Raw genomic sequence first — 18,607 nt, 5'->3', positions numbered from 1 at the left:
GTTAAGATTCTTTCCTATGTCCCCTTCTTCCTGCTAAACGGACAGATTGAAAGCGCCACACCAACAACCCCAAGCCATCACACAACCTCCAAGTCAAGCAATAAATTATTTACCACAGTCCCCCATTGGAAAGGGAGTCAATTAGTTAACTGGCCATCAATTAATACTCAGCAAGGAACAAAACGAAGAGAGGAACTGGTCTGAACAGCACAGCTCTTGAAACAAAGAGTGCTTTTAAACCGGATACCTCTGTATTCAAGCCAGTATCTTGCTTCACTGCACATCTATTTCAATACATAAGCGGCTACATTTGCTAGCAAGACATCCTGTTGACACCTATTCAGTCCTGCCCTACTTTGGCATGACAGTCCTGTGCGTTCTGCAGGGTTCAAGTGAGTGCTCAGATACATTCAAAGGATTATAATGTGATGTATTTGAGGGCATGAGGCAAAATCTTTGTTTCCCAGAAGAACATCTGAAGGGCAGCATCCCCTCGAGGATGCTGCAAACAAAATTACCCTGGAGACAGTCTCTGAGGAACAGTGACAATTCTCCCCAGACAAGATGATCTGTTGGGTTGGTATTTTAAGTGGGGGGGATGGGGTGGTGAGTTCTTCACTCCTTGTTTGGGAAGCAGGAAGGGAAATTAAGGTGAGGGAAGGAAAAAATAATGTTAGGAACTTATTCCAGGATCTTTATAATAAGAAAAGCCCATCATTCCCTCTGCAGTACAATAGCATCATTTTACTATCAGGAAGTAAATAGCTTTCTCAGTTTTTTGGCATGATTTTCTCTTAAGACTGCTTTCAGCCCTGCAATCCAATAAAAGCTGAGCTCAATCAACCTCTCTGCTCAAAAATTGAGCAGACCCTGCATTTATCACCCTCATTTTGCCACGCCTGGCACCTCCACTCTTCAGACAAGGAGCCCAACCAGGAGAAAGCACCACAAACACGAAGCCATGAGAACTCACCAGAGGCATCACAGCAAACTGTGCCAAAATAGATTTTTATATATTTTTTTTAATATTGTCAAAGCCAGGTATTCTGCTTTATAAACATTCACTCAGGTTGCCACAGGAAAAATACCTTTCATTACTATTATTTTTCAGCTCTACTTAGCTCTTTCCCACAGCTTTAGCTGCTATTTCTATTGCTTTCTAGGTAGTATATCTGGTTACTAACCATTTCATATGTGTATTTGGCTTCACACATAATGCTCTAGAGGTGCATTATTACTACATAACCATCAGTAAAGGTATCCATAAAAACTAGGGAACATTTGACAGCTCTGCAGCTACAACGTCCCCAAGATACTCAGACTGCCATATCCCAATGCAAACTAGCAAAAAGGAAAATGATAAATAAATAAAACAAGAATAAAAATCACACACTGCAGTGAAACATATTAAAATGGACTTGGCCCCTATAGTGGTTGTGAGTCTAACTCTTGGAGAGGTTCATACCCAACAACTCCCTTTGACTTCTGAGTTCATCCTTTTTAACTCACTGCATTTTCGTGAGTGCTAGAGTAGAGAGACTGATCTCATATCCTTGTATCAACTTTTCTGTGCCCTAAGCTTCCCACCATAATAGCATTCCAGAGTGATACTGGATACACCAGCTCTCCTCAGAAGTTATTCTTGATTGCATTTTGCCAACTGGCCAACAAGGGATAATGAAATTCAACATGTAAGCACTCCCCCAAGAGCTGGAGAATTTCACATCTGTCATATATTTACTATCCAAAAAAGAAAGGCACTGTATCTGTGCAAGGGCTACGGCTCTGAGAAACAGGGCTGTCACCAGATGTTCCACAGCTGAGAGTCTGCCTAGCCTCAAGATGCACTGAGGCTAATCAGTGCAGGCCCTAAATAATTAAGTTACTATGCTTTGCAAGAACTGCTGGCTGTTTAGAGGAGAAAGACCACAATTCAACATCCTACTGAGAGAAGCCAGGAAGAGCTCATGTATTATATAGGTGGATGGGGGACAGCCAGCATTATCAGGGCAGAATACACAGGACAAAGTGGGAATCCTCATCAAGCCAGACATCAAAATAGAGCAGTCCTACCTTCTGGGGCCCGCTAGGAAGATTTTGGCACCAGTGCCACAAATCACAGCAGAGAGAAAATAGTATAAGCCATTTGGGTTTCTACTAAACAGCATTCTCGATGCTGTTTTTAATTAAGAACCCCAAGGACGCTGCACAGAGACTATAGGTTCATCCATTTTGTGCCTCATCTCCTCCATCTTACTGTCTTCCAGCTCTTTAATCTTAGGCTCCTGTGAATTCAGGTATGCGACCTGGAACAAGGACTGCAGCTGTCAGAATGTGAGGATGTGCTTGCAGTACCTTGCGACAACTGCTCTGTGTCTGGACAGGTGGCACTGCTAAAGATACACCAAAACAGCTTCTTACAAATAAGAGCTCCCAGAGTTTAGGCCCAGACTCGTTTTATGATAAAGGTAAGCCAGTTGGAGTTTTTTTGAACTTGGTTTTTTATGGCTGTCTGATACTGTAACACATGACTTCCAAGCACTTTTGTGACCAGGGCTCAGAAACTCTTAAGGTGGCTGCTGGTGATAGGAATTCATTATGTATTTGGCATTTGGCCAAAAGGGCATTTTTTTTCCCCCAAATCAAATTAAGGAAAACAACTAAATACTATTAGATTTTTTTAGCCCTCAGAATTCCCCCAGAGCAATATCTAATAGTAAGATTTTAATTGCACATGCCTATAAGATTACAAATTCTGATGACAGGTTGGATTTCAAGTCATGACAAAAACACGAAGGCATGTCAAATGTTCCTTGCATTATTCCAAGTTTAGACAGACCAGGGTTTATTTATATATACAGTACAAAAATTACATTTAAAACACATATACATCCTCATATGCATATCAACACACACAGAAAAATAAAATCAAGTGACCTGGATTTTCCTACAACTCTTACAATCAGGCATTCTTCCTTGAAAACATTACAATTGTTTTCCTTCCTTGAAAACATGTACAATTACATGTACACAGAATTGAGCAGCGATGCTGGCAAAATACAGTTGGAGGTGATAAATAGGATTTGGCCATGAGTCTGTCTTTCAGAGTGGAGGAATAAAGGGGATGTGTGTTCCCAGGACCACCAGCTAGCCCCGGTGCCGACTGCCCTGCTCCAGCAAAGGAGCAGACACAGAGGGAGGAAGAGGATGCCTCTGGAGAAATGCACAGCTAGCAGCAGCTGGCAGGGTTTAGTAGCAGCCCCCGTGTAGCTGGTGTGGAGCAGCACCACGGTTTTTCTCTGCCTGCAGAGACACTGCCACAGGGGCTTGCTCATGCACACCCTTGGCTGGAAGAGCGCTAAGCTTCCAGCTCCAGCCCGACACGAGTAGCACAGCCAGCCACAGTGCCTTGCTCATAAGCCAACAGGCACATCTCCCCCTCCACCCCACTGCACGAGACTGACATACCAAAGCCAGTTTCCTTTTTGTCATCTGCTCCCCTGATACTAAATAAGCCCTTACTGCAGCCTCCAGCATTTCAGTAATAGAAACAAGACACTGTGAATTAAAAGTTGGAGACAGATCTTCCACAAGAAGAGTGGGGTGGGAACTAAAACAAATTCTCATTTAAATCAGCAGCACTGATGGATTTCTAATTGTTCCTAGAAGAGCTGGAAAGGGATCCGTCTACCAAGAGAATAAGGACCAAGCACAGTGCTGTAACTCTCAGTGCAGGGGAGCAGCCCACAATCTAGGGAACTCACTGCAAGCACTAAGATTTGAGAGATTAGCCCAGACTACACTCTCCTATATGTTACTCTAGGTTTTCCCAAAGTAACCCTCTGGGCTGAGCAAACAGGATTCAGACTGCATTTACATGGAATCACCAACTTGCCATGGGATTTGGATCAGATCCCAAAAACACTTACAGCATGGGGTGAACTTTAGGGCATGGGTTGGACTCAATGATCTTGGAAGGTCTCTTCTGATGGAGTGATTCTGTGATTAAATGAACTCAGTATTAAAATGCTATATTTAGTTATGGCTCCACATTCTGGAGACTTAAGAACAGGCGACAATTTGACTGAGCTTCTAAAATCCATCAGGCATCTCAATTTCCACAGATTATGTTATAGGAGGGAGTGACAGTTAACAAAATTCCATATTTCTAGTCCCTAGCTCTTCCTGTGCCCGTTCTAACGCACAGACTCTCTTGGGAAGGATTTTTAGCACCTGTGAGTCTTACAGGAAACAAACTTACACCTCAGGATGTGTAACAAGGCACCCACCACTATCAAGCACTGCAGAAAGCAGCCCAACACAGCAAAGCACAAGGGAATATACAGAAGTATATGCTGCTGTGATCATAATTCCTTGAGTTTCTGGGATGCATTCAGTACTGCACTGTAACTAAAAACCCACCATCCCAGGCAGATTGCAGCATCTGTGTGATGCTGGCTAAAAACCCATTGCACATCCCACAGCTTGGAGCAGAACCATGACAGAACAAGGATCATCCTGCCAGGCACTGAGAGGGATATTCCAAGGAGGCTGCCCAGCACAAAACTGTTTGATAAAATCAGGGAAATTCCAAATGAGGAAAATCTACTGAAGTCTCTGACATGCTTTTAATTTTTTCCCATACCACAGCATCTTTCCCAGATGAGTTGCTCATTAAGAAGCAGGAAATGTCTTCCAAATTCAAATAAAACCACATCACCAAACATATCCAATTCAAAAAAATCATGATCAATAAAGGAAACAACTGAACAACAGTAAATATGCCATGGGGTAATAAACATCATATGGTTCTAAGATTCATTCAACATGAGTGCAGTTGATAAAATGGATGTTAGAGACATCTTCTGGGGAATCAGCAGTTTCATTTGCAATGAAGAGCTGTTTCTTACGGTTTTTGCTGGGCAAAGGGTGCTCTCCCTAACAGGGAAACAGCAGGTCTGCCCAGATCTTGTGGGAGCAGGTTAGCAGCAACTGAGGAGGAGGTGCAAGAATGCAGGTGGCCATAATTCATTGCCTGTCATTCTTTTCTCATTTTAGCTTAGAGTACTTCAACATGCCCAGCTTAAATGTATGAGAAAACTAGGGCCAAAAAACTCTCAGAAGATTTTTTTTTTTTTCTAACCAACTCCAACTGTTTAAGCTTAGCTGAAGTTATTAGAGAAAGAAAAGAGAAATGACAACCCATTTGTGGGCAATCCCACAAATTTTCACATCCAGAAAAGAGGTGTTCCTGCTGCATGGAAAGGATGGGCGCCGCAAGCTTTTGCACTTAGAAAACCTGGGCTTCCACCCTCTCTGCTGGAAAGGATGTCTCTGTCCTGCTTTGTCTGTAAGGATGTCCTTTGGTCCTGCACCTCTCCATTCACTGGGGGAATGGATGCACAGCCTCACCCACCAAACCCCTTTAATTAGCCCAGAATGTCAGGATCTCTCCAAGGCCTGGCAGCTTCCTGGGCTTTCAGAAGAAAGAGTTTTATCTGGAAGCTTAGCACGAACAAAGTAGATAGGAATCAGCAATTAGCCAAATTAAGGTAATGATGCAATAGGTGAAAACAAATGGGGAATGGGTGGGCAGTTATCTCCCCTATTCATGAGGATAAGGAAAGGGAAGCAGGCCACTTCTGCTGCTCTTTCTTTACTGCACCAGCCTCATTCGACCTCAGCCTGTCCCAAAACCCAGTCCTTCTGGACTATCTTGCATGTCCAGGAAGACCCAGGACAAGGTGTCTTCTCATGCAGAGGTGTCTTTCTGTAGAAAAGCTGCAGATGTGAAAATGTTCCTGGTGCTCCATGGTCCCTCCAGGTATTGGCTAAGGGATGCCTTTACCTACATCAGTCAGCCTTGATCCACTACATTTTTTCAGTCCTGGTTGCTTAGGATTATTAACTCCAAAAGGATATATAGAGAGATCATTCCCATGTTTAATTGGAAAAGGCAAGACTTCTGCTTGCTTTTTCATTTTCATTTGGTTTTTTGGTTTGGTCTGGTTTTTTGAAGTATTTACATCTAATGCCAAACCACAGTAATTGCATCACTTACATGGAAAATTACTGTGGTTTTCCATTAGGATGCTATTCTTAATACCCATATATCCATCAGAAGTGAAACAGCTTTGGCCCCATCAATACCCTGATGAGCTGTAGCTTGCTGAGAACCTGAGTAAAACTTATTCACAGAGTAACTTCCTTGAAAGTATCCCCTTTTATTAGCAATCCCTTATTTATTCTGTGCTTAGCTTTGACAAGGTCTAGTGAGGAACAGGACCATCTAACAGTACTTGCTAGCCAGGAACTTCTACAAAAGAAGCGGACCTGGATCAGCATGGTTGGATAATTTCAGTATCCTCCTGAATCCCAACAGAAAGCCAGGCAATACCCCAGAGATCCTGTCATTTCAAGCACATGGCTGCTCTTAATTCTTTAAAAACTATTCATTGGGAAGAAGGTTTTTGCCTGGTAACCTTTAAGCCCTCTTAACTGCATGAGCTTTGACTTTTCAATTAAAAAAACAAAAACAAAGTCAAAACAAACCCTAAAGGTTTGTAGAAAGACAAAGGAAAATGAAGACTAAGAAAGACTTTTAAGGCATTCATGGCCCTTTTATTTTACATCTCCAGTACCACTCACCCAAGCTGTTTTCAGGTTGGTTTATTTTTTCCCCCAACATATCAGCCTGATCCTTTCTGATGCTCCTCCAAACTGCTGCCACCAAACCACCTTGTCCTTTTTCTCAGCACTCGCTTGGACCAAATCCAAATGCAGCAGATATTACATTGGTATAGCCTGAACTGGGAGAAGATTGGAAGGCTCAAGAGACTGGCTGCAAGCTAAGGTTTCCAGATCAAATCAAGCCTAGGTCAGAAACAAAGAAACCTAATCATCCTACTTAGCAACTGCCCGGCAGCTGATACAAAATGAATACTTAGAGTTAGGTCAGCTTTTTAGACAGCAGATGTCTGCACCCTGACACCTATTCATTACCTAGGGTTATTAACTACACAAACACAATTTTTCAGGATTTAACGGAATTCCTTATTGCATAAAGCTATTTACACCTCTTTGTGAGAAGTTCAGCATTGCACTTTTCAATTCTGTTTTTTAGAAAGTGACTTCTCTTAAAGAAGTTCACTAATAAAAACATTTTTACAATCACAGTAAAATATAATAGGAATTAAATTATGGCACAATAATTCACACTTGACTGCACAGAGGCCATTTGGCCTTCATCTTTGTGTCTGAATGTGCTGGGTGGGAATTACTACACTGTAATTCACATGCTGTCACATCTTATGGCTTGGCTAACACTTGAAAAAATCAGAGCTCAAAGTTGGCCACCAGAGAACAGAAATCAGTCTTGTCGGGAAATTGTTACAAATGACAGAAGCATCAGATATTGCAGTGCAGAAAGGTAACACAGCTTACCCCCTCCTGCTGCTATGAGGGCAAGCATGTTTTCTGTCTCTGCAGTTCAGAAAGAAACCCACACACCCTGCTGACATACACCATGCATGTTAAAAACATGCAAGGTGTATCAAACCATAATGTAATACGGTTTAATAATGTAAAAAAAAAAAACAAAACATAACGTAATCAAACGTTTAGAGTGGGAAGGGACTAAAGATCACCCAGTTCCAACCCCCCTGCACACCTCCCACTAGACCAGGCTGCTCAGTGTCCCACCCAACCCGGTCTTGAACACTTCCAAGGATGGGATATGCAGCTTCTCTGGGCAACCTGTTCCAGTGCCTCATCATCCTCACAGTGAAGACTTTCTTTGGCTTTGTGGAACACCATCACCTTCCCATGGCCGCTTCTCTCGGGTTCGCTCAGATCCCTCAGGATGTCATTCCATCCTTAAGGCATGTCAATGCATCACACAGCTTGGTGTCTACAAAAAACTTGCTGAGGATGCACTTGATCCCTCTGTCTGTGCCACTGATGAAGATATTAAATAGCCCTAGTCCTGATATGGACCCCTGGGGGTAAAAGGTTTTGTTTCCTCCCTGTAGCAGGAAGATTCTGTGAGCAGACACAGTTGCCAAAAACCAAAGAAAAAAAAACCCACATTATGAGAAAACCCGTTTAAAATCTCCCTCTTTATTTGGTGTGAAATTTAGACATGAAAGAAGTGGGTCCACACACAGACCTCTGCACTGCGTAATGGCTTAAGCAAGAATTAAATCGTGGATAGTCTTAAAAAGGTTGAATTTCACCCTCTATCAGTTTATAGATTGATCTGTCATCAGATGGGGAACTTAATACTCTCAATTTTAGTGTAATGCTGCTAATGAAAGGGCTGTAGTTTATACAGAGAACAGCCAACTCCTTTTATCAGGAAAAGCCTTCCTCGATCACTTGTTCCACTATGGAAAAGGTGGCACGGCTGCAGGTAATACAAATTGCCAAGAATAGCAAACATTATAAATATTTCAAGGATGATTAATCTTTAAAACACTGAAGTTAGGCAGAAGCCTGGAAGTCAACTTGGCTATTTCACAACTAATAAAACATGTATCTTGTATTTCATTGTGACTGTATAAAGAGTATTGTAGTAAAAGGCAATTATCCACCATTCACTAGCTAACATAACACTTGTACAAGTATAAAAGAAACACAGTATGTATTTTAAGCAGTGACAGTATTTTCACTGTATTAAAATAGTAGTGAGGCAAATGTTCAGCTCACATTAAACAGCACTCTGTCACCAAAGACCAGCCTGCTAGCATCATATATTCCCCCAAGATAGATAATGCTGCTTGCTTTAACAGAATCATTGTCACCAGGCAACTACCATTGCTGTTCAGTAATAAATATTTCCACTGTTCCCACAGAAACTGGCTCGGCATCTGGACCTGCTAATGCCTAGAGAGATCAGCCTGACCTTGGAGTGCCATCTTTTCGCAAGGATGCAGCCCTCGCCACGGCTGTCTCCCAGAAGCATTGCAAAGATGGAGCAGAAGCTCAGAGGGCAGGAACAGGACAGCAGACAAGACTCTCTTCCTTGCAGCTGCAATGACTTGAAAGGACTTCAAATTTCATTTCCTACTCTGGGAATGATAAATTAGTTCAGCTCCATCTCGAGCTAATTCTCATATGGAGAGACAAAATGGCATCTGTCCCTAAATGCAGGAAGGTCACTTTACAGCTACGCCACAAGACTGCATAAATAAATTATTGGAGGCAACCAGTTTTTTTAAGTTTAGAACTGGGCCAGCAGCATCTGCAGTCCTGCCAGTTTGGTGCTGTCAAGTATCAGTATTAGGCCTAAAGCTTCATAACAATACCAGGCTCCAGGACTTGACAGGCTTTGTCTGAACTACAACCTATTTTAGCTTAAACTTAGCTCTGATCTCCAAAGTTACCTGAGAAACTTTGCTGCACTAGCAACTTCCCCTGGGATCAGATAACTTTTGCCTAGTCTGTCTTAGCTGCCATGTCAGATTGTTCTGGTTTTGGCTAGGATAGAGTTCATTTTTTCTTAGCAGTTGGTACAGTGCTGTGTTTTGGATTCAGTATGAAAATACAGAGTCACATTTATATATGAGGCTGGAGGGAAGCAAACAAGCATCTGTGGCGTGCTTGGTTGCTAGGTGGGCTTAAAATCATGACACAGATACCTATTGTTTGCCCTGTAATTTCAGCCAGGCTTTGGTTACATTATTGTTTAACTTGTTCTGACTTCAGTTTTGCTTAGTTTTCGCCAAGTATGTGGTTCTAACCCAAAAAACACATTGTATATCAAGGAAAATATTAAGGAATTTAAGCAATCACAGAAATTACTAACACACCCAATGGATCATCTGGAGAGAACAGTGTGCAACCCATTAATAAATTCAGGGTTAAAATATATACAAAACAACTCCAAAGCAACTGCGAGACCAGGAGGAACCAAACCCCAGAACTTTGCCCAAGCAGGATCCAGGATGCTGACAGCTCACTCTCATGTCACAAGGGCAAAGGCAAGAGCTTTGCAGCAGAAGAAACAGATAGATAGCCACACCTGTTGATTTTATTGCATTTCTAACAGTCTCCAACAGAAACTAGGCAATTTAGATTACTACTTAATTGGAAAAGTAAGTGTTTTTCCCTTTTTGGATTATTAAAAGAAGCAGATTAACAATAACTCCTTCTTTGTTGCCCAGCATATAATTATGTATGCAGTACAATCCTTAAAAAATATTTTGTAAGTAAATAATAATAAATTAATCCGATGGGATTATAAAGATCTTTGCATACAACAGGCCTTCAGCTCTCTTCCAGACCCTAACATAAGTTACTTGTTTGGAGACATGCAAAATTTCATCCCACAGAAATGGCTGCAGTATCCTTCCTGATCTGCTCCTAACAGCATGCAGCTCTGAATCCCTTTAATTTCTATTATTATTTTTGTCCAGCAGTCTGGAAGTCTTAAATCTCAGCTCTGAGCCACACACGAGCACGACAGCAATGTGACAGAGCAGGTGTACATCTCTCCAGGCTTGCAAACTGAGCTGCTGCCTGTCATGTCTATCTCATTTCAAGTGAACTTTTGACAGCGTTCATTTCTGGGTGAAGAGAAGTCTGCTTTGTTTGGGGTCAAGGGGAGGAAGCCTGAGGAAGAGAACAGCTGCTCATTCCAGAAAACGCCTCTTGGAAATCCACCTGCTACAGGGAAAGAGGATCAGTTTGCTCAGGTGTACGTGGGGAGAAACACAAACCAAGGAGCACTTACCCAGGGTCCAGACCTTTGGATGCTTTGGGAAAAGCTTCCAAAGAGGGGCAAAAAGAAGGCAGGGGTGCAAAAGTCCTGTCCCCTTAGCAGAGCCCTTGCAAAAGATGAAAAAGGCTTTGCTTTCATTGTTATTGCTGATGGCTTTATTTTATTCCTTGGTATTATTTCAGTCTATCTTGTGTAATTCTCTGATTTTGTGTAATAGGTTTAGTTTTAGGCAACAAATGGATTTACAGGCTTTGCTGTAGCTTAGGAGAGGGGATAGCTTTTGGGGGGCTTCTACACTGCTCCAGGTTGTGCCGTAAGTTGTAAGCTATTTTCCGTTCAAGTCAAGGGTAACAGTAGAGAAAACACCCACTACACAAATCTATTATTATCTTAAGTATTTCACATGGCTTAATTTTTTCAGTGAGCTATGATTCAAAGCAGTCTGAGCAGAACTAGACAGTGCTGTGCCTGTGCATTTTGGATACAGCAAATTAACATTATCACTGAGGAAATGCAAGGACTCATGACCTTTTCCCCTTTTATGATTTCTACAGCTTATCAACAAGATGACATTGTACCATGGCAGTATTCTGGAAGATTACTTTTCATCTTGCAGATCACTGAAGTATACACCCTTTGACTCTACACCTGTCATCATAGCCCAAGACACATAAGGTACTCCAAGAAATGAAATAGCTGAAGCAAAAAAAATAAACCAAAGCCCCCTCAAAAAAATTTGCAAAACATCAAAACACTACCACCACCTCCCCAATTTATTGACCAGATTACTGGTCTAAGATGTCTGTAATGCAGCTACCACTACAGATGAAGAGGCAGTGTAGGGGAACTCAAAAAGGGAATGAGATGTAGCATGGTCAGTCTGGAAAAGCAGTTCATATCATTTCCAGCAATCACTACAAGAGTCATTCCAGATCATGAAAGAGGAACTCAAATGCCTGATTCCTGTAAAGCATAATTTCTGAATGCTTTCTGTATGCAGTGAAAAGGGATTACTAAAAGGGAAAATTGAGAAAAAAAAAAAAAAGCAGCTTAACGAGGCTATTTTTATAAGGAAGGTGAGGTTGTGGCATGTGTTTAAACAGCATGTCACAGTTCTGAGATGGAAGCTGCATCCTGGCCACTCAGAGATCAGAACAAGGAAAACCAGACTAAGTTCTTTGGCTCAGAAAAAGAACTGTTCTCTCTCCCTTGCTCAAAGACAGCTATCACACTTTGACTAGCAACTGATCAGGTAATGTGAGTGTTGGGTAGATGTGTGATGGTCAAATTCACCACCACTGACTGCCACAACCACCACAGCAAACACCCTGTACTTTTAGTCTAGAGAGCAGCATAAAAGGTAGAAGTATTTCCAGACATAGTTCCTGCACCTCTGGCATTTGCTCATATGTAGTATAATATGACTTCCAAGATACTTGTGACATTTTCATTTATTGGGACTATCAGGCAGGACTTTCCAGCTACAGTGGCACTGAGAATCTTAAACAAAACTGCCATAGGCATATATAACTAAAAACTGCTTTAGCTGTTAATACTGCTTAATTTTAAAGATTTACAAAACATTTAGCATTTAACTTTCCTGAAGAAGATTGGAGAGCACCTTTCTGAATAGCTCTTTCATTCCACCCTAACTGGTCAACTCAGTCATTCTAATTTTCAAGTCAGTGAGGAGGAGTCTTCCTTGAAGAACAGTAGTACAGATAGACTTTGTCCCCAAAGGTGTTATAGAAGACAGGTTGTGCTCTATAGGTATGTTCAGCCATTTTATTTTTTTTATTTTTTCATCACCTTCTTTTCTGTAAGATTTTGCTCCAGTGTCTTAGCACATACACAAAGGATCAGCTGTAAAGCTCAAGAAGCCCGATGAATATTTTAAAAGCAGAGGCTCACAGCTTACATACAGGGGGTCATGTACATACAGACATGCTTCCACTGGCCTTTAATTAAAATGAAATCCTTGGTAGAGTTCACCTTCCATTTAAGCATCAGAAAAATCAAGCAGCCAGATTTTCCAAAGCCTCGCTCTGAGCACAGTAACCACCACTGCTAATAGGAGCTCCTGAACCCTTCAGCACTTGTGAAACCTGGCAGCTTACTTCTAGAGCATGTACTTGGGTTTCTCATATCAAAAGAACCCAAAAGGCCTCAAAATCTTACTTCAAAGAATTCCATGTGTCACATTTCACTTAAGATTTTCCCGGCTAATAAAAGATCAAATTTTTCTGCTACAGCTCTGTACTGGATTTGCACGGCCAGGTTTTGGGGAGGGGGAGGTTGGTTACAGGGTGGCTTCTGTGAGAAGCTGCTTGAAGCTTTCCCTATGTCTGACAGAGCCAATGCCAGCTGGCTCCAGGACAGACCCATCACTGGACGAGGCTGAGCCCACCAGGGACCGCAGCAGATGTTACCTCTGGGGTAACATCTCCAAGAGAGGGGACAAAGCTGCTGCTTTGTGACAGAAACAGCTCTGGAGAAAAGGCCCATGAAGGAAGAGGAGCAGGAGGTGCCCCACATAGCAGAGCTGACTTACATTTCCCTGCAGGCCTCGGAGGTGAAGCAGCTGTGCCCCTGCAGCCTTGCTGTGGCTCTGTGCAGAGAGAAGCCCACACTGGAGCAGGTTTTGCTGGCAGGACGCTTGACCTCTTGGGAAAAACCCACGCTGGAGCAGAGGAAGAATGTGAGGGCTGCTCCCTCCGAGGAGGAAGGAGCAGTAGAAACAAGATGTGATGAACTGAACACAACTCCCATTCCCTGTGTCCCTGTACTGCTGCAGGGGAGGAGGTAGAGACAATTGGAAGCTCACTTCAGGAAGAGGGGAGGTGGGAGGGAAGTGTTCTTATGATTTCCCTTTATTTCTCATTACCCTACTCTGATTTGATTGGTAATAAATCCATTTTTCCCCATGAAAAAGGAATAAAACGTCTGTCTAATGTAGCAGCTAAGCTCAGAAAAAGAAACCTTTATGTGTCACCAGAGTTCTTTGTTTTAGTTAACTCATAATGTAACCTGGGAATTTCAAAGACCTGAGGTGCAAGCAGGGAGAGACATCATCATCCTGTAAAAAAACCCACACCATTAGGAAAAGACAGACAAAATCCTTGCTATTTTATCTTCCCTTCCCACAGGCACATTTACACCATCTCTCACTCACCATAGGCAAACGGTGTTAAGAGCATTGTGAAGAACAGCAGCTGTGATGACCACATGACTGTGAAGGAGAGCTTGAAAGTATCCCAGCAAACAAGGTTTCAAATAAAAAGGTGAGAGTCCTCCTGCACTTGCTTCCAACACTTCAGCTGTTGTTGGCCTTCAATTCACATCCAAAATGGGAGGAAAAAAACCCAATCAAAAATAGTAATAACAATAAAAAATATCCCACAGCCAGTATCCAGAGTCTGCGACCTACAAATGAGAAAGGAAAAAAAACTGCAGTTAGTTAAACAGTAAGATAGGTGTTTTCAATCAAGTCTTGCTGCGTTTCTTTGCTGCCAGCAGCTGTAAAGGCAAATGTGTCTTCCCCACTCCCTGGCCCTTCAGATGCATGCACATTCCTACATAAAATAGGAATTAAAACTTATGCCTGTGCAGAGAACCAGTTACCAGTTGGTGGATAACCAGTGCTCTGCTTCCTCTCTCAAAAGAGGGCCCCAGACAGCAGTTTTGAACAAAAAAGCTAAGACCTTTCCCTCCCTTTTGCATTTCTGTCATGCCTCCGACGTGGATGCTAAGGGCAAGATACCAGGCCAGGCAGTGGGATTAGTAACATAGCTTGGGAGTATTTCCACTGATGATATGCCAAAAAGCCTCTCTTTGTTTGAAGCAACCTGTATGGCTTTTAATCACTGAATCTGGACCAGGCTTTGAACCCAAAACAGAGCCCAAAGTCACCCTTATCCTATAACCAACTACTTTCTAGTCACTGCCAGCTACTCAGTGCTAGTTGAGCTCTGCAGTTATTTATTGTGGAATTAAAAATAATGGTCTTGTCCATCCCACGCGCTTACAGGAAAGCGCGGGGAAATCTGAATCCGTGCTTGAATAGAAACATTCGCTCGTTTAAGCGGAGAACGTATTCCAGCTTTCCATCATTTTAATCTCTCCAGAAGGGGCTAACTGGCCACGGTGACTCAAACCTGGCAGGAAAAAAACAACTATACAAAGTTAAACTGCGGCAGCAGTTTGAAACTCAGCTCCCCACTGGCTTTGAAATTATGAGGAAATATGAGGAATTGAAAAGTACTTTACATATCAGTTCTGAACTCCTTAGACTCTGCAGTCTTCACAGTACTGGTCTAATTAAAAATCTCTCCAAAAATCTCTGATCAACAGACGTTATTCTTCTCTGAGCACAGAAGCTGTTTTTGCCAACTTTTGTTCTTACCCAAAACCAAGTCTGAGCCAAAAAGCTGTATGAAAAAACTGTGCTGCATGCCATTGTGATGTGGGTATATTTCTGAAAGTCTGGCATGACAAAGTGGCCTTTGTTTTGCTTCCTATCTTTACTGATCAACTAAATAAAACCCCATATTGTTCTGAACCAAAGCCTATAAAGAAGCTGCATTTTTTTAATAAATATATCTTGCACTGCCAAGATTTTATTCTCTCACTTGACCCTCCTCCCCAGTCTATCCCTGCAATTTGTTCACTGAAATGTAGCATTTAGTTTCTATAGTGTTTTTTTTCTCATCTCTGTATGTGAGGTTACTAAAAAATCCAAGGTCAATCTGCAGTCAAGTGGCTTCTTTACAGACATCCTTGAAATTAAAACTTTGTTCGAGCTGGGACTAATCAAAAAGGTCATTAATAATATTAAAAGTCTGTTTTTTAAATAGAGAAGAGCCTCATGAATATTTTGAATTGTACATTCTAAATAGTGATCAAGTTTTCCATTTATGTTTTAGTAGGCTACCAGTACACATCAAACTGCAGCATTGCTGTTATTTATGCATGCTTTTTTTATAGCATCCTCTGTTTAGTTTCAAAAGTGAGAAGATTTTTGTGCTACAAAATTTGAAAAGGCATACAGAGATGGGTGGAAGCTATCCAAGCACAGGTACACTTCCCTGAAGCAAAAGCTCAGTCAGGCAGTAAAGGAGCAAAGGTTTGTTTTCAATTTTTATTTGTTTAAACTGAATCAGTTCTGAATAATCTAAGCCTGTTAGAAAGAGATAACATTATGGTGCAGTAAAAGGGTTTTGGGTATAACTGAAGAAGTCACAAATTAATTAGGCTCTCTATCCCAGAGAAGGGATAATTGTCAGCAAAATACTTACACAGAGCCCTATAATTTTTATTTTTTTTTCTATCTATACATTCCTGCATGATAGGATGCTAGGATTTATTTTTTTTTTCCTATCTCATGGGCTGAGGCAGAATGAGCAAAGTATTCACACGCCCTCTGCAAAGTCCAAACACTAATTTTTGAGAACTAATGTCTTGGAACCACCACAGCCACAAATAAACATTTTATCCTCCTGGAAAGTACATTATTGAGTCACAAAGCTCCTGTGCAAAAGAGACAACAGGACTAGCTCATCATTATGCACCATTTACTCCAGTTGTAAATCTGACCAAATATTCTCTGCCCTACCATCCTTCCTGCCGGAGGAGAACACGCCAGAGCCGTGGCCTGTCAGGTGGTGTCTGCACACCCTGGCTGGCACAACCTTGCCCTTAAACGTGCTTCTGCAAAGCCTTCAACTCCTTCAGCTTAAGCTCACACACAAATATTACCAAATACACAATGCGTCTGGAGGCGTGCCAGCCGTGTTTAACAGCACAGGGCACCACTAGATCAACCAAATGCACTGGAATTCTGCAAAATTCTGGGTGGGCTTGTATTTCGCGTAATCAAATAATCACAGTGTGTTTGTGAACTGGATATCTGCAGGGAAACAGCTACATAGGAAATGAGCAGAACAACCCTTTTTCTTAATGGTCACTCAACCCCCGCAAGCAGCATTGTAAGACACAGAAGGAGGCCAGCAAAACAAAATTCACTTCATGGTTGGATTACCTCCAGGTAAAGTACAGCCAAAGAGAGAAACTAGAGAGAAACTAGAGGAAACAGTTCACTGTCTGTGAACTATTTGTTGCAGAGTGTTACATTTATTGATGCAAGAAAGGGATATACTATCACAGTGAAAAATTTAAGGGCTTGACTTAAGGGGTTTGGACTTTAACCACAAAGATGATGCAGCTTGCATTGATTTTAGAAAAAGTTCTTCTGCTCACCGACCTTTATAAGCCCAAAGGGCTGCCCCTGACACCTTTGCAGTCTGATCTGCTGCATCACCCAAACCAGAATTGCATGCTGGCAGTTCCCAAAAATCCAGCTCAAAGTGCTACTGACAGAATAGGAGAAAGCTAAATAAAGGAAACTAAGGCTTCATAGCGAAGAGATGAGCAGTGAAGTATTCATCAAGGCGTTGTTCATAAAAGAGCATTATAGATACACTGACAAACTCAACATCCACCCAAGTCTGTTCTTCAGCAGCTGATGTCAAGCAGCACATGGAGCATTTTCTGAGCTCATCTGTCGGCAGTCTACAGGGAGGGTGAAAAAGAAAAGGAAACCAGTTCATGTGGTGAGTGAACAGATAGGCTGAATTCAAAGCTGAATTCAGAGCAGCACAAGCCAAACCTATCAGAAATCGATTTAATTACTGTCTTCTTCCAAACACAAGCATTTGCACTGGCACAAAGCTGTATACCACCTTTTTCACACGGCCAAAGCTGCTTCAGGTATCCAGCATTTTCTAGGAAACCAGGCGAGGGGAGACAGTGTCTCACAAAGGGACCCATTAGCAAGAGTCAGAAATACTGGGGTTTTCTTATCTAGTTTTACTTGCAGCAATTTCCTCCCCACCCCTGAAAATGTGCATAGCAAAACTAGCTTAAACAAATCAAAGATACAAAGATTGCTTTATATTTCTTCATAGAAAAGACTCCAGCACTTATTCCCCTCCTTTGACAAAAGTCACCTACTAATTAGGAAATAAGTGTGATGTCTCAAACAAATATTGATTAAATTCACTATTTACAAGGGAAAAAGTTTGGAAATAAAATCCTTGAAGCTGATGGTCCAAGCTGGAACCATGGGTGTAATTCCCCATTCTCAGCATCTGCTACTTGAGATAACTTATTTCAGGCAACATTTTCAGAATTTTGCTACGAGAGGGAAGAGAAATAACCCAGCAAGAAAAAATAAAACATGCAATCGCTGCAAAATTAAATTAACTGCAATTTAATGTTAGAAAATTTCCTTAAGTAAGAGAATGAGCCACATTTTCACTCCCATTATGAATGGCTGAATAAAAGAATTTCTGCAATACATATGGCCATAAGTTGTTTGCAAAAAACTTTTGTTTATTTTTTTGCAACATTACTAAACAGGAAAGGTTTCACTCCTCCGGTCTCTTTCCAACTTTATCCTACTTCAAATAATTTTCCCTGCCAGGAACTGAGGATGTGGCTCCCTGGTCACTTTGTGGTGGCAGCAACACAACCTGCCATGTAAAAGGTCATGCAGGCAATTACCAAGCTGCACATCTGGCATTTCCACATGCACTTTCACTCATAGCCACTCACTGAAGTCACTGCTGCATGGTCATTGAAGGACAGATTTTTCTATCTGCATTTTTAGGAAGTTAGGAATATGTTTCTGAGACAAACAGAATTGTCTGTAAACTTTTGTCTCTATCTATGTTCAACCCAAGAGAAGGTTCATCCTATACCACAAATACTTAGGAAGCCAGAGCTCTGAGTTCAGAAAAAGACACTTTTGTTTCTCAAAATAATGAGAGTTGTCCATGGCTTTTAGCTCTTCAAGTTTTAAGTTTGGCAGATGTGAGGGAGCACTGTGAG

The 18,607-nt window shown here is 41.7% G+C and overlaps 1 protein-coding gene across 2 annotated transcripts in view; it reads right to left on the bottom strand.

Moving 5' to 3' along the window:
• The window catches only part of ADGRL3 (adhesion G protein-coupled receptor L3), a 481,237-nt gene that overhangs the window by 292,234 nt on the left and 170,396 nt on the right, over window positions 1-18,607 (bottom strand). For both annotated transcript variants that reach the window (XM_058838032.1, XM_058838033.1), the window contains exon 4: window positions 13,893-14,143. In XM_058838032.1, coding sequence (XP_058694015.1) covers window positions 13,893-13,947 — 55 coding nt within the window. In that variant the 5' untranslated portion in view covers window positions 13,948-14,143. The remainder of the gene's footprint in view (window positions 1-13,892; window positions 14,144-18,607) is intronic.

This window comes from Poecile atricapillus, chromosome 4 (genome assembly GCF_030490865.1).
Source record: "Poecile atricapillus isolate bPoeAtr1 chromosome 4, bPoeAtr1.hap1, whole genome shotgun sequence".
NCBI classification, from domain to species: Eukaryota; Metazoa; Chordata; class Aves; order Passeriformes; family Paridae; genus Poecile; species Poecile atricapillus.
This window is presented reverse-complemented; position numbering and strand designations above follow the sequence as displayed.